We start from the raw sequence: 12,783 nt of genomic DNA on the forward strand, positions 1-12,783 counted from the left end.
CGCACACCTTTTGTACACCGTAATAAGCGGTATCGTTTAAATTGGACATCGCGCTACTAAATGCGCCTAGGCGTACCTATAAGCCTACCGTATTCCAGATGAGTTTGAGGGCGGCAATCATGTTGCATCTATTTTGAAAACTTGCCTGCAGCTGAACACATCGTTGGTGCACTCGTACGACGTGGAGTTGTTGAATGCAAGTCGTCCAAACTCTGCTGTCTTGTGGAATACCTCCGTCCTGTGGTACGACCTGAAGCCCCTGTTCCCCGGTTGCACTTATGGGGTGTGCGTAGAAGCAAGCACAAGTGCCGGTTTTGGGCTACCCGAGTGTAGGGAAGTTACCACCAAAGCATCAGGTTCGTTTGCTTTCACCACAAGATGAACCCAAATTTAAAACCGAAAGATTGTATCATAAAAGGCAGTATACGTATAGCTACTGTTGTGATTTTGGTTTCATCGCATTTACTCTTGCCTGACCTTCGTATGCCACCTAAAAACATAGCGGGTACAGAAATAGCTTGCCGTACACGAGTGGGCATCGGCACGACTATAGCCGAAGAAAAAAAGGGGGGAAAGGAGAAAGTTCAAGGGGGGATATATGTTCATTAAGAAATGTGCGTCCTGGGCCGACTTCTAAGGGAACTGTGCACACCACGTGGTGCAAGCTAGAAAATGAACTTCACTGTGCACTCTAAAAACAGAGCTTCACCGCAATGCACACTGTGTGCCAACCATTGCCACGAATGATAGGGTGATCGCTTCTGATTTGAGGAGAGAGAGGGGCGTGCGTCTCTCTCTCTCTCCTCGAATCAAAAGCGATCACCCTATCATTCGCGACAATGGTTGGCGCACAGCGTGCATTGCGGTGAAGTTCTGTTTTTAGAGTGCATAGCGCGCTCCTCGCCAATCAACATCGTTATCGTTATCTGCCCTGATTTGATGAAAACGGGAGGCGTACGCCTTTTTGTTGACACTTATGCTGTTCATAATTGACACAAAAAAGGTGTACGCCTCCCGCTTTCAACAAATCAGGGCAGATAGCGCTATCATTTGAGACCATGGTCGGCTAGGAGCGTGCTATGCGGTGAAGTTCATTGCTACGTGTGTAGGAGCGTGCTATGTGGTGATATTCATTCTTAAGAGTGTGGGTGGCACACAGCATGCTGTGCGGTGAAGTTGCCTTCTCAGAATGTGTCCAGAGTTGTTCTTTTTCATTGTACAAACCCGGCAGTAATACGTTGTCTCTTTTTGACAACACAGTTCCAGTTGTAGAAGCTGAACCCAGCTTGGAAAGAATCGTCAATAACACGGTTCACCTCAAACTCTCTCCAATCACCTTCAAAAATGGGCCCATCAGGTACCTCCCTCGTTAGCTCGTCCGCTTCGAAATCTTACGTACGTGTCTGAACTCCGGAGCAGTAACTACTACGTTCTCGTCGTACGAGGCTACGACGACTACCAGGGCGACGTGAACCCTTTGACCTACCAGGAGTCTCGAGAACTTGACCTGCCCTACTACGTGGCTGCTCGTGTCGACCCCAAAGAGTTGAAAGAGGACAAAGAGTTTGTCGTCGGCGACGACTCCATGGTGGGAGGGTACCATAACGTTCCTCTGGAACCTACGACTCCGTACCGGTTCGCGTTATTGGTTGAGAGCAACTTCTCTGGAGTAAGTACAGTACCTCTCGATGTACGAGAGTGAGCGGATGTCAAAAAATTAATTGTCTCATTGTCTCGTCTCAGGAAGTTGCATACGCTTATCGCTTATCTCAGCCTGTTGTAGGTAAGTTGGACATGTCTGTTGTCTTCTACCCTTGAACCGCAGTCTGACATGTTCTGAGACAGTTGGACCACACGCTGGGGCTGCAAGCGTTGGCACGGTCGTCGCTGTCATGGCGGTGCTACTTCTTGTCATCATGTTCGCGACAGTGGTGTTCTACTACCAGAAGTGAGTACAGGAATGGTTGTACAGTGATAGATAGTCGCAAGTCATTGCATATCATGTCCTCCCTTGACTAGACAGGCCGATTGCTACGTAACTTTTCCCATTTAATATAGTTGTAACGTTGCTTTCTTAATTTTGACATCGTTAATTAAGGTTATTTATCGCGACTAGAGGTACTCTTAGTGCAGATTTTCCAGCTTCCGTTATACATGCGAATGTGCTTGTTGTGGTACTTATAGCCCCTTTCCTATTCCCTATTCTTATAGCTTAATTTATTCTTCTTTCTTCATCTTCATTCTTCTTTTCTTTCTTCTTCATTCTTTTCTTTTATTTCTTATTTATTTTATTCTTCTTTCTTCATCTTCATTCTTCTTCTTTCCTATCTTCTTTTTTATTTTTGCTTCTTTTCTTCTTCTTTCTTCTTCTTCATTAATTTTTCATCTTTTTGTTGCGGGATAGCAAGCCGACGTCCTGTTTGGCTGTCCTTTCCCCCGTTGTTGTTGTTGTTTTTTCCCTTTCGTCTGATAAATATATCCTCCCTTTCCTGTAACGGCCCAAGTAAAGGGTAAAAGCACCAAGTGCAAATAAATAATGACATCTTTTTTTTGTTTTTTTTTTCATTATCCTAACTTATCATACGTTGTAATTTTGTCACCATTTATTTAACTCCCCTTGTTCAATTTCATCGATTTAGACGAAGACGGGCAGTTCCTTACAGAAGCAAGAAGACCACAGTCCGTGGCTTCAAGGAAACACTGTCCAGGCTCTCGAAATGTACGTGCCCCACTCAGTCCTGTAGCCGCTTTGTGATAGCTGTCACGTGACTTCACAGTGGACGATGGGGACGTGTCCGAATCTCGCATGACACTGAACATGGACAACGGAGACTGCATCGTCATCAGCCCGACACAGAGCAACGGTATTGTGTCCGTACCGGTTCCGGTGAAAGACTTTCCGTTTCACGTTCAGCGAGGTCAAGAAAACGGCAAACTTAAAGAGGAATATATGGTACGTTTTGCGGCACAAGGTATACACGACTGTATACATTGACATCTGACCGAAATTTTGTTGTCGCCAGAGCGTCGGCCGTGGTCAACTGCACCCGTGGGAAATCGCCAAGAGGCCAGAAAATAAGTCTAAGAACCGTTACGGGAATATCCTGCCCTGTAAGTGCTGCATTGAGATATTTTCAGGTATTGATGTATTGATCTTGCTGTTTCTGGTACGGAATTAAGGGAGTCGGAAGGAGTCAGTCTTGTACGTACGACATGTGTACGTACAACTTTTTTTCGTTTTTACTGATGGTTACGCAATGTCAGCTTACCGCAAACACAGTCGTGGCAGTCACAAGATGGTGTCACCTCGTGACAGTGCCACGTGACAGGTCACATGGTCTGGTAAATGCCACGGACAGACCTACGCGGTGGTTGGACCTATAAAGCTAACAAGAAGAAACATTACTCGTACCGCTGTCTAACGCAGAAACCAGGATGCATTGTGCGTCCGGATATAACGATGGTTTTGTCTCCTCGCAGACGACCACTCCCGTGTTGTTCTGTCACGAATCTGTGACCCGGATTCAGATTACATCAACGCCAATTACGTCCCCGTAAGCTCGCTATTTTCTACATTTTAGAAAGAGATCGCATTAACAGGGTTTGCACCCTTGTAGGGACACAAGAATCCCAGAAGGTACATCGCTACACAGGGTAGGTATCGTATTATGTGGAACTAGATACAAGAAAGCCTGAACGTATAGTACCCCGGGCAGTAGAAACGCAGATGTATTGCCAAGAGTAATAAGAAAGAAGAAAATTATACCTTGTTCTCCGTACGAAAGGCCCAAAACCAGTAACGATCGCCGATTTCTGGCGAATGGTTTGGGAAGAGAACAGCTGCAAGATCGTTATGTTGACCAACCTAAAGGAACAGGAGAAGGTACATCTCATCGTTTCCTACACTCTTGAATACAAAGTAACGATAAATAATTTCAAATTATACGTAGGTGAAATGCGAGCAGTACTGGCCTGAATCTATACAGAAACACGGAGAAATAACCGTCCGCACGGAAAAGATAGAGACTTACGTCGACTTTGTTGTTCGAGAATTTAGTGTAACTAATGTAAGTAGGACGACGTCATTATGCTATAGAACAGTGATGATATGGTGGTGCACGCTTTGATGTAGTGGGAATGAGAACATGCTATACGGATGTATAGCAAGTGCGACTGCTGTAATGACGTACTTCTGCTTAGGAGAAAGAGGGCAGCACCCGTCAGGTTGTGCAGTTTCACTTCACGACATGGCCCGATCACGGGGTTCCAGTTTACCCCGATGCGATGCAACCTTTCATGAAACGTGTTAGGGAATTCCGCCATACGGACTCTAATCCAATCATCGTTCATTGTAGGTGAGTCAAAGATTAATCTCAAGTACCAATAGAAGCGCTTGATGTCTCTCGTGGCATCCTTATTGGTCGATCGGAAATCAAACTGACCACACTGTTACTGTTTCATGTCTTGCAACGCAGTGGAGGGATTGGTCGAACGGGGACCTTCATACTAGTGGACAGCATGATGGACCAATCAGAAGCAGAGGGACAAGTCAACCTCATGGCGCAGTTACGTGCAGTGAGGCAGAATCGTATCAACCTGGTTGAGTCATTGGTAATGTTAACAGTTTGAATCCCTCTATCGAACAAAAGTCAACATATTGTGCGTTATAACAGGACCAGTACCTGTTCGCTCATCAAGCCCTAGTGGAGATCTTGTGCTCCAAATCCCACAAGATGACCGTCAAGGAGTTCACGGAACGCTTCCACATGCTCAGGGTTCGAAGCCCAGAATCTGGGAAAAGTATAGTAGAAGAAGAATTCCAGGTTTGAATTGCATCGTTCTAACCGGAATCGTAATCTTTCTTCATCATTTTTTTCTAACATGTGCAAAACGCGACTTCTTTGCCTCACGCAGGAACTAAGTTCATCTAACGCGCCTGCTAATCCAACTTACAAGGCCGCCATGGCTCCCCAAAATACAGCAAAAAATCGAACGCAGGACATCCTTGCAGGTATAAGCGTTTATACCGTTGTACAAACTTCATCGTTGCTTCGTAGCACGTACTTGTCGTTGTAAACGGGTTGCTATTTTTATGCGGTTTCGTTGCAGTTGACGCAAGGAGGGCCTACCTGAGTGTTCCTCCAGACAGTGGGCGCACAGACTACATAAACGCCGTCTACGTTGACGTAAGCAATACTCGAATGTTTATTCAAGCCTCCTATATGTAAGTGTGAGCTCCAATATACGACTGGTGGACTTTCCTCCACAGGGCTTCAAACGGCGCAACGCGTTCCTTGTGACCCAATTCCCGCTGCCCGATACCGTCGCAGACTTCTGGCAGATGGTGGCGACTAGCAACGCGAGGACAATTGTCAGCTTGGACAAGCTAGATCCAACAGATAAGGTTGTTGTAGGCAACACTGTGTGCCATGAAACACTGTCAGAAATGGAGGATAACACTCTTGCGTTTTGAACTTCTCCTTCAGAGCTGCCCGCAGTTCTGGCCAGATTTGAACACAACAGCCGAGTACTACGGTTCCAGCGTTCACAACGAAGGAATGAGGGACACCTCCGGAACTGTGGTTCGGACGTTCAGGATTGAACAGCCAAGGGTACGACGTTCTAACATTAAAGTAGCACAGAAGTCATTTTTAACACCCAGTTTTCTTCCTATAAAACTGTTAGGTAGGCCAGTAAGATGCACCATGCGAAGTAATTTACACCACAGAGTCATAATTATCGCGGAAATTGAATTTAAAATACGCCGCAAAAAGCGACCGTGCGCAACGGTGGTGAAGAGCAGTACCAGCCTGTGATCTGCCCGGAACCTTGCACTGACGCTGTAAGGAGAACGCTCGCTGATTGGCCTAGAGAAATGTTGTCTGCTACTCCACTGTCGTCTGCTACTCGGCTGTTCGGGGTTCTGATAAGGCCTTTCTCCTTGCTCGGTAATGCTTCGCCCGCTCATTCTATCCCCAACTGGAGAACTGGCAAAACAGGTTTACAGCGGCAAAGGGACAAGGCGCTGACCCCCACTGATCGGCGAACCAGAACGAGTTCTCCTTATACTGTCATTGGTGACGTGGCATCATACCTCTTCATCCTGGTTATAGCTGGAGTGGCGAGTTAAGGGTGAACGCGCGGAGCTATGTTTATGTGCGTTTTTTGCTGGGAAACAAATTGCACACATCCAAACCTTTCGCGCTATTCGGTATAATGACACACACACATACTTTCATCAGATGTCTTAATCTGAATTTTTTTTTTTTTTTTTTTTTGATGGCCCTCTGTACTCCTTTAAACGAGCGCAGCAGCGTAACCGCAGAGTTTTAAGAAATTCGGGTAAACGACATATTTGTCGTTCCAGAAGACGCCGAGGATAGTACGACAGTTCCACTTGCAAGAATGGCCGCTATCCACAGTTACTCGGCTATCTTGTGACGTCATCCTGGATTTAATACAGCAGGTGGAACAATGGCAGAGGCAGACGGAGAACAAGATTCTCATTGTACAATGCATGTGAGTATATACACGGTACAGTCGGGTCAGGTTGAAAGCACGTATGAGGTCAGAATGTCTGCGCTTGGCTAAGTTAGGCATAGCGTTGCTTTCAGCGAGGTGGTTAATTAGAGTTTAATGGGTCCGTATGAGGGGTAGCACGGGAACGAGCAATAGACTCGTTCGAAACAGCCCTCGTTCAGTAAGCCAGGTCCCCCAAACTCACCTCGGAAAAGCGTGCAACGAAGAAGGCCGCCACTAGATACCCCACTGTTGCCGTTCCGGATCACTTCAGCGCGCTAAGTTTAGCGGCAAAATGTTTTTGTTGTTTCTGCGAATGAATCTAGTCTTTATATGTCCAAATAAAACGCGTATAACAACTTTCTCTGTCGTGTTTCACTTTTTGGTCCGTTTCTAAACGTGTTGAGCGATCGGAAGGATCTAGTGCACGGCTGCGTGCATCACATAGCGTACCTGTCGTACCAGGCGCCGCAGTCGTCCATTTCTCCTTCGGTGACTTGGCCTGGCTTGGATAGTGCTTCAACTGGATCTTTAGCGCGCTACAATCCACGCAAGCCAACGTCTGGTAACAATGGGGTATCTAAGGGCGGCCTCCGGCATTGCACGCATCGGGATAGGAACAAATACATGGGAAAATGGCGACCTTGGGGGACCTGCAGTAAGCATCCACGATATTGTTAGACTAGTGACGTCCTGAAGGTCGCAGAAGGTCATCAGAGAAGGGTACCCACCCGTCTAAGCCGAGTGAAAGGAAGGATTTGCAGCAGCCAATCAGCTTCCTTTGCCCACCACTACACCCTGTGCTGTCTGAGGTTTTCCCTGGGTTTCCCGAAGACTTTCCAGACGAATATGTCGGCACAGCTTTCCCCTGAAGTCGGCCTAGAACGCATACTAACCACACCCGTCCCCCACTCTTTCCGGCTGTCCTCTCTCCATCTCTCCACGACTGTATGCCGCTCATAGCCATAGTTGCTTCGAGGCGCTAGAACGGAATCAAAAAAAATATTACCTACAAAGCATCATTCCTTGCAGGAACGGCTGCACAAACAGTGGCCTGTACTGCGCTTCGAGCATCGTCTGTGACCAGCTGAAAATGGAACAGGAGCTGGACGCGTTCCGAAGCGTTCAGACGATACGGAACAGTCGGCCGCAGTTCATTCATGACCAGGTACGGGAGCCTTTGTTGCGGTCATCGTGGGTAATGCGTTAATTACTTTTTTTTTTTTTTTTTTTTTTTTACGTAGGCCCAATACGAGTTTCTGTATGACGTGGCCTTGGCTTTCCTGGACAGATTCGACGCCTACTCCAACTTTCAGTGATATCGCAGTAGACGGGTTGTATAGGGATATCGTGAGACACTATTTAATACAGCTCCGAATATGTTTGTTCTCGAATGCTGTGTAACATACTGAAAGATTTACAGAGATGCTCATATAGGTACCGAGAAGGTGGTGTAGAGTGTCATAGATCTGCTGGTATAGTCTGGTTGCATCTAGCTGAGTGTTCCTTGGGGCGACCTGCATTCAAGACTCGGTTGTAGACTTGAGCTGGAGATTCATTTGTTTGTTCATTGGGGTGATTGTGGTTTTCGCGGTGCAGTCCTTCGTTATAAAACTGTGTTCTCATTTGTCATTATAGTATGTCACGATTTATTTAAGTTATAGTTCGGTTGCGGTTCGAAGGGGGTCCGGTCATCAAGGTGATCGGAGCGGGGGTTGCGCTTGAAATGTGAAATGGAAGCATACAACATCATCTCCGGAGGTGCTCGCAAGGAGCACGATCACTGGGTGAACTGGGTTCGAGTCCCGGCACCTTCTGTGCATGTGTCTGGGTGTCTCACCCTGCGTTTTCCTCAGACGTTCTCAGGCACAGTTCACTGTGAAGTCGACCCAGGACGCACGAACAATACGTTGCCGCCATGGCAGGTAGACGGCTTGGTATAGTAGGCCGCCGACCAACCAACCACTGAGTGTCTGTGAGAGCTCTGTGGTTGTACACGCATGGGGGTCTCTGAAAACCTTGAGGCCTCTGCCATGCGCGTGCATCTAGACATGCGCACAACACGTGAAGTTTTTTCTCTCTCTCTCTCTCTTTGCGAATCATAACGACCTGACGTCGCCATGTCCTGATGCTTACTGAACACGGCAACAAACAAGGTTCCGCGCGTACACAACAGTGGGGCTCTCTCATTAACATATCCTTGCTGAGGGTGCAGTGGAGGAGTTGGAGGGGCGTTAAAGGGACTATGAAACGATTTTTTTCTTGGTTTCGTTCGAAAGAAGACATTTTTCTGAGTCTAGAACCGAAATTTTACTTTCGTCGCGCGAGCGGATTTCTCGGGAGCGAATTTAAACGGAGCGGCGAAGGGAGGACAGCTGGCGCCGCGCCGTGACGAGCTGCCGAGCGGAGACACAACGGGTAACTTGACGCGACGACGGCCGGCTCAGCAACACGTCATCGTGACGTGTTGCCGAGCCGAGGAATCCCGCCAGGAGCATACGCCGTAGGATCCCGCGTATGCGTTTATCGGGAGTGGAAATCTCCATGACAGCAGCTTTCGCGCGATCGGCAGATTTCGGCAGTGGCGGCAGCCACAGCGCGAGCTCGCGGCATTACTTGCCATTGTGCAACACCGGTGACGTAACGGGGAACCGAAGAGCGGTCCGTACAGTTACACCATCGGCAGGGAAATATGCGCGGGAGAGGAGGAACACGGAAGAGACATTTCCAGCGCGCGCTCCTCGCAGAGTAGAGCGATTTCGTCCGGAAAAATTTGTGGCATATTAGTTTTTCTGCGGGAAGAACAGTTTCCATCGAAAAAAAGTATGGGGGTTCGGGAAATTTCATAGTCCCTTTAAAGTGGGACTCCGCAGCAAAATCGCCACAAAGATTGTGACACAGCATTCCTTGGTGTGTCAGGAACATACATACGAAATATCGCGTTCCCAAAATGAGCAGATTTTATTCGAACGAATTATATTACGAAGCGAGCGCTTCACCTGTGTGAAGCAAGATGGCGCTGAAAGCAACACTGCTGACGTCATCCGGCATGGAAGAATGCAAGCTTCGTAGCAGACGACAATGCCGGGAGACGTCACAGTATCTTCCTCCGGGCGTACCGCTGTGCGCTTTGCATTTTAGTTTCGGTTTAGTATTGTCATCATTTACGAATTAATAACTTCCACAAAAATGAATGCGAACGTTGTATTCGGTATCAAGGGAACGGTCCGTGTTCGGTATGACGCTCACCTAATTTTTTTTTCGAATCCTTGCGAGGTCTCCCTTTAACTATAAGCTCTCTCATAAAATCCTAAGCGACACCCGGAGTAGGTCAGAGTTTTGCTTACACGGGATATCTTTCTAGAGCAGAACAAATTGTGTGTGTAAATTTCTTGACTTATAGCTGTCCGTTGGCTGCCGGTGTTTCTTCCTCAGGCACATCGGCTTCCTACCTCACGGCTGCTCAATCAAGTGTGTATAGTGGCAAGCCCAGGGATACATCGCGCAGGCCTGAACACCAGAACAAAAAAAAAAAAACGTGACGTCAGTCAAACCTATTTTCTCCCACCAGGGAGTATCTTTTGCTCCCCTGAAATGTTGCCAGTTCTAGTCGTAGTTTTACGAATGATCCCAGTGACAAGAATTTCGTGCGGTGTGACGCGGTGTTCTTCCCCGGGGCACTTCTCCGTAACGTATGAAGATCCGTACTGGTCCACCCGAAATGTATACGCCGAGGTTTTCAACATTTTTATTCGCAGAGGAAGAGAATGGAGGTTGAAGTCGACTTGTTTGGGAGATATTGTGGTCTCAAGACGACGTCCAATATTACGAAGATGGCGCTCACTAGGACGAACGCGGCAACCATCGCGATGACCTTGAATTTCCGCAGGTTATGCGCTGGTGATGAAGGTTTGATTATCTTACTTCGCGCCATTTTTTGCTGCTCCATTCGCTGCTGCCTTTATGAGTTTCGGGCCCACCGCAGGACCGGTGGAGTTGCCGCTGAACGCGATGACCGCCATGGCGAGTCTTGCCATTGCTGGATAGAGGTCAAAATCGACCTGTTTAGAAGACCAGGGCCTGAAGGCGACCGCCAGCGCGGCTGCGCTGACGACACCTACCAGGACGACAGCCGCAAACATCATGGTGATCTTCGATTTGCGTAGGTTGTGAACTGGGGTCGGTGCTTGTTGGCTCCTCGGCACGAGCTCATTGGCACAGGAACCACTGCGAAACATAGTGAACGTTATACCTCGAGTACCCTTACGAGTACCCTTTCCGAGTCGTGGTGCTGGTGAGACGGGTGTCCAAGGGGACTCGGGCGAGTGTCAGAGGAACCTAGTCAGGCAGGTACAGGACGGCACTTCCACGACAGACTTGATAGTGTGGGGTGAGTCGTTATATCTCCCTCCTCTTCGTCTTTGCTAACCTAGCGGAGCGTCTCGTTGTTGACGACAGGGGGCGCACCTTTGCACAGTCATTTGTAGAGCGATTGTTCTACCAGAGTCCCATGGGTGCTAGATAGCAAGTAGTTGCCATCGTGTCACGAAAAACATAATTCCGTTTGTAGTCATGCCTTCCGGTACAGTGAACCCTCGTTATTATGACCATGGTCGTTCCCGAAAATTTTGGTCATAATGCGGAATTGTCATATTAACGGGGGGATCTGCGCAGGTTTCACTACATTGTTCCCCAGGAGTATGGTCGTAAAGCGCGTATGTCAGATTACCGGGGGTCATATTAACGAGGGTTCACTGTATACCGGCAGTGAATGTTATATAGGTATAGCCGGCGTTTAAAATCACGTAGAGAGGGTCGCTATTTCTTTGGCGTATCTTCTTATAGTCACGCAGCAATAATTGGTACTTCAATATTTCAATGAGAAATTATTCGAGTGCGCGCGACACTAGCTTTTTACTTCTAATCGCACTGTGTCTGATACGCGAGAGAAAAAAAAGATTTCAGCAAAGGGCGCTCCCTATCGTTAGCGAACAAGCATGTGTTATGTCCAAAGACGAGGACAAAGCTGAAGTCCCGGCTGGATTCATTCCCAAGCCTGTCTAGCAACACTTTCCTGTGTCTCCTCGCCTGAGCCCACTTGACGCCCATCACAGGCCCAAGGACTCTCTCTTATATTCACTATATATCTGTGGACTCCTGTATTCTTTGGACGCCCATAATGCTCTCTGTGCTAGGCAGTGCGACAGCAAACAGCTGCGGAGCCAAGAAACGTCATCCCCAGTTCACAACCTACGCAAATCGAAGATCACCACCGTCTTAGTCACTGTCGCCATCGCAGTCGCATTGGCGGTCGCTTTCGGGCCCAGGCCTTCTAAACAGGTACAGATCTTGACCTTCATCGGGCAGTGGCGAAGATTGCCGTGCCTAATATTACGTTCACCGGAAACTCCACCGATCCTGTTTCTGGCAACGTCACAGTTGGTGCGCAAGAGGATGTTGCGGTGGGCGTCAAGGAGACTTTGGATGGAATGAATAACTCGGAAACGTTGACAGTGAGAAGGTACGAAGCAGCAGAGAATGGGAAGGCACGATAGAAAAATGAGGAGTTCTGCCCTTGGTAATAAGAGAAGCATCTGGTGGTGCAAGCCTTCCGAACGAAACTCGGAAGAGAGACACTTACATTTATGCCACTGTCATATAGAAAGCATTGAGAGGGTTTACTGTGTAATTTAGTCGATCACATCAGCCGAAGGCACGGGGTGAATCCAAGCGGGAAAGGTCTCAACAATGGGTCAGAGCTCCAGTGAGTATTTTCACGCACAGACTTGTCCTACAGATCAGTCTAGCTCTGCAGGAAACACGACGCTCACTGAAACTTGAGAGGCATGAGAATTGACATTCAACAAAAGTCGAATTAGCGAGGTTAACAAATGCAAGTCCAGTATTGGAGTCTAGAATGCGATATTAACATTTGATATTGATAATTATTTAGTTAATAACATATTGATATTAGCATATTGATGGTGTAGCGTGTCTCCCCGAAAAGTTTTACACGCGTGACTTGAGTTGATCTTCGTCAAGGTGCTAGTGCAGAATACTTCAACGAGTGATACCAAGGTGTTTGAACGGGTAACTTTATAAAATGCACTTATTTATCGAAATAATCAATTTCGCGAATGCCAAAAGCTGTACACATAAAAGTGCATCCCACTGCGCACAATTGAGCTTTGACCGACACAGACATTCAGATGTTGCGAGAAGTGCCTTGCGAAAGAACACAACCGCATGGATTTATAATTCATG

General features: G+C 47.6%; 1 protein-coding gene and 1 long non-coding RNA gene across 2 annotated transcripts in view; one reads left to right on the plus strand and one right to left on the minus strand.

Annotated features, from left to right (window-relative positions):
* The window catches only part of LOC135390760 (receptor-type tyrosine-protein phosphatase kappa-like), a 31,906-nt gene extending 23,755 nt beyond the window's left edge, over window positions 1–8,151 (plus strand). Inside the window, exons 21-42 of the mRNA XM_064620631.1 lie at window positions 152–356; window positions 1,261–1,357; window positions 1,420–1,669; window positions 1,744–1,783; window positions 1,846–1,948; window positions 2,640–2,719; window positions 2,778–2,953; window positions 3,024–3,111; window positions 3,481–3,554; window positions 3,618–3,654; window positions 3,786–3,883; window positions 3,951–4,067; window positions 4,201–4,355; window positions 4,476–4,611; window positions 4,674–4,823; window positions 4,915–5,011; window positions 5,110–5,186; window positions 5,270–5,404; window positions 5,487–5,612; window positions 6,368–6,519; window positions 7,552–7,687; window positions 7,764–8,151. Coding sequence (XP_064476701.1) covers window positions 152–356; window positions 1,261–1,357; window positions 1,420–1,669; window positions 1,744–1,783; window positions 1,846–1,948; window positions 2,640–2,719; window positions 2,778–2,953; window positions 3,024–3,111; window positions 3,481–3,554; window positions 3,618–3,654; window positions 3,786–3,883; window positions 3,951–4,067; window positions 4,201–4,355; window positions 4,476–4,611; window positions 4,674–4,823; window positions 4,915–5,011; window positions 5,110–5,186; window positions 5,270–5,404; window positions 5,487–5,612; window positions 6,368–6,519; window positions 7,552–7,687; window positions 7,764–7,838 — 2,604 coding nt within the window. The 3' untranslated portion in view covers window positions 7,839–8,151. The remainder of the gene's footprint in view (window positions 1–151; window positions 357–1,260; window positions 1,358–1,419; window positions 1,670–1,743; window positions 1,784–1,845; window positions 1,949–2,639; window positions 2,720–2,777; window positions 2,954–3,023; window positions 3,112–3,480; window positions 3,555–3,617; window positions 3,655–3,785; window positions 3,884–3,950; window positions 4,068–4,200; window positions 4,356–4,475; window positions 4,612–4,673; window positions 4,824–4,914; window positions 5,012–5,109; window positions 5,187–5,269; window positions 5,405–5,486; window positions 5,613–6,367; window positions 6,520–7,551; window positions 7,688–7,763) is intronic.
* A 2,098-nt stretch (window positions 8,152–10,249) lies between these two features.
* On the minus strand, window positions 10,250–10,994 carry LOC135392637 (uncharacterized). The gene is made up of 2 exons (XR_010422186.1): window positions 10,641–10,994; window positions 10,250–10,558 (listed from the first exon to the last, which is right to left on the minus strand). It is a non-coding gene; the product is annotated as an uncharacterized LOC135392637 (long non-coding RNA).
* Window positions 10,995–12,783: the final 1,789 nt, after the last annotated feature.

The sequence above is a fragment of the Ornithodoros turicata genome, chromosome 4 (assembly GCF_037126465.1).
Source record: "Ornithodoros turicata isolate Travis chromosome 4, ASM3712646v1, whole genome shotgun sequence".
NCBI classification, from domain to species: domain Eukaryota; kingdom Metazoa; phylum Arthropoda; class Arachnida; order Ixodida; family Argasidae; genus Ornithodoros; species Ornithodoros turicata.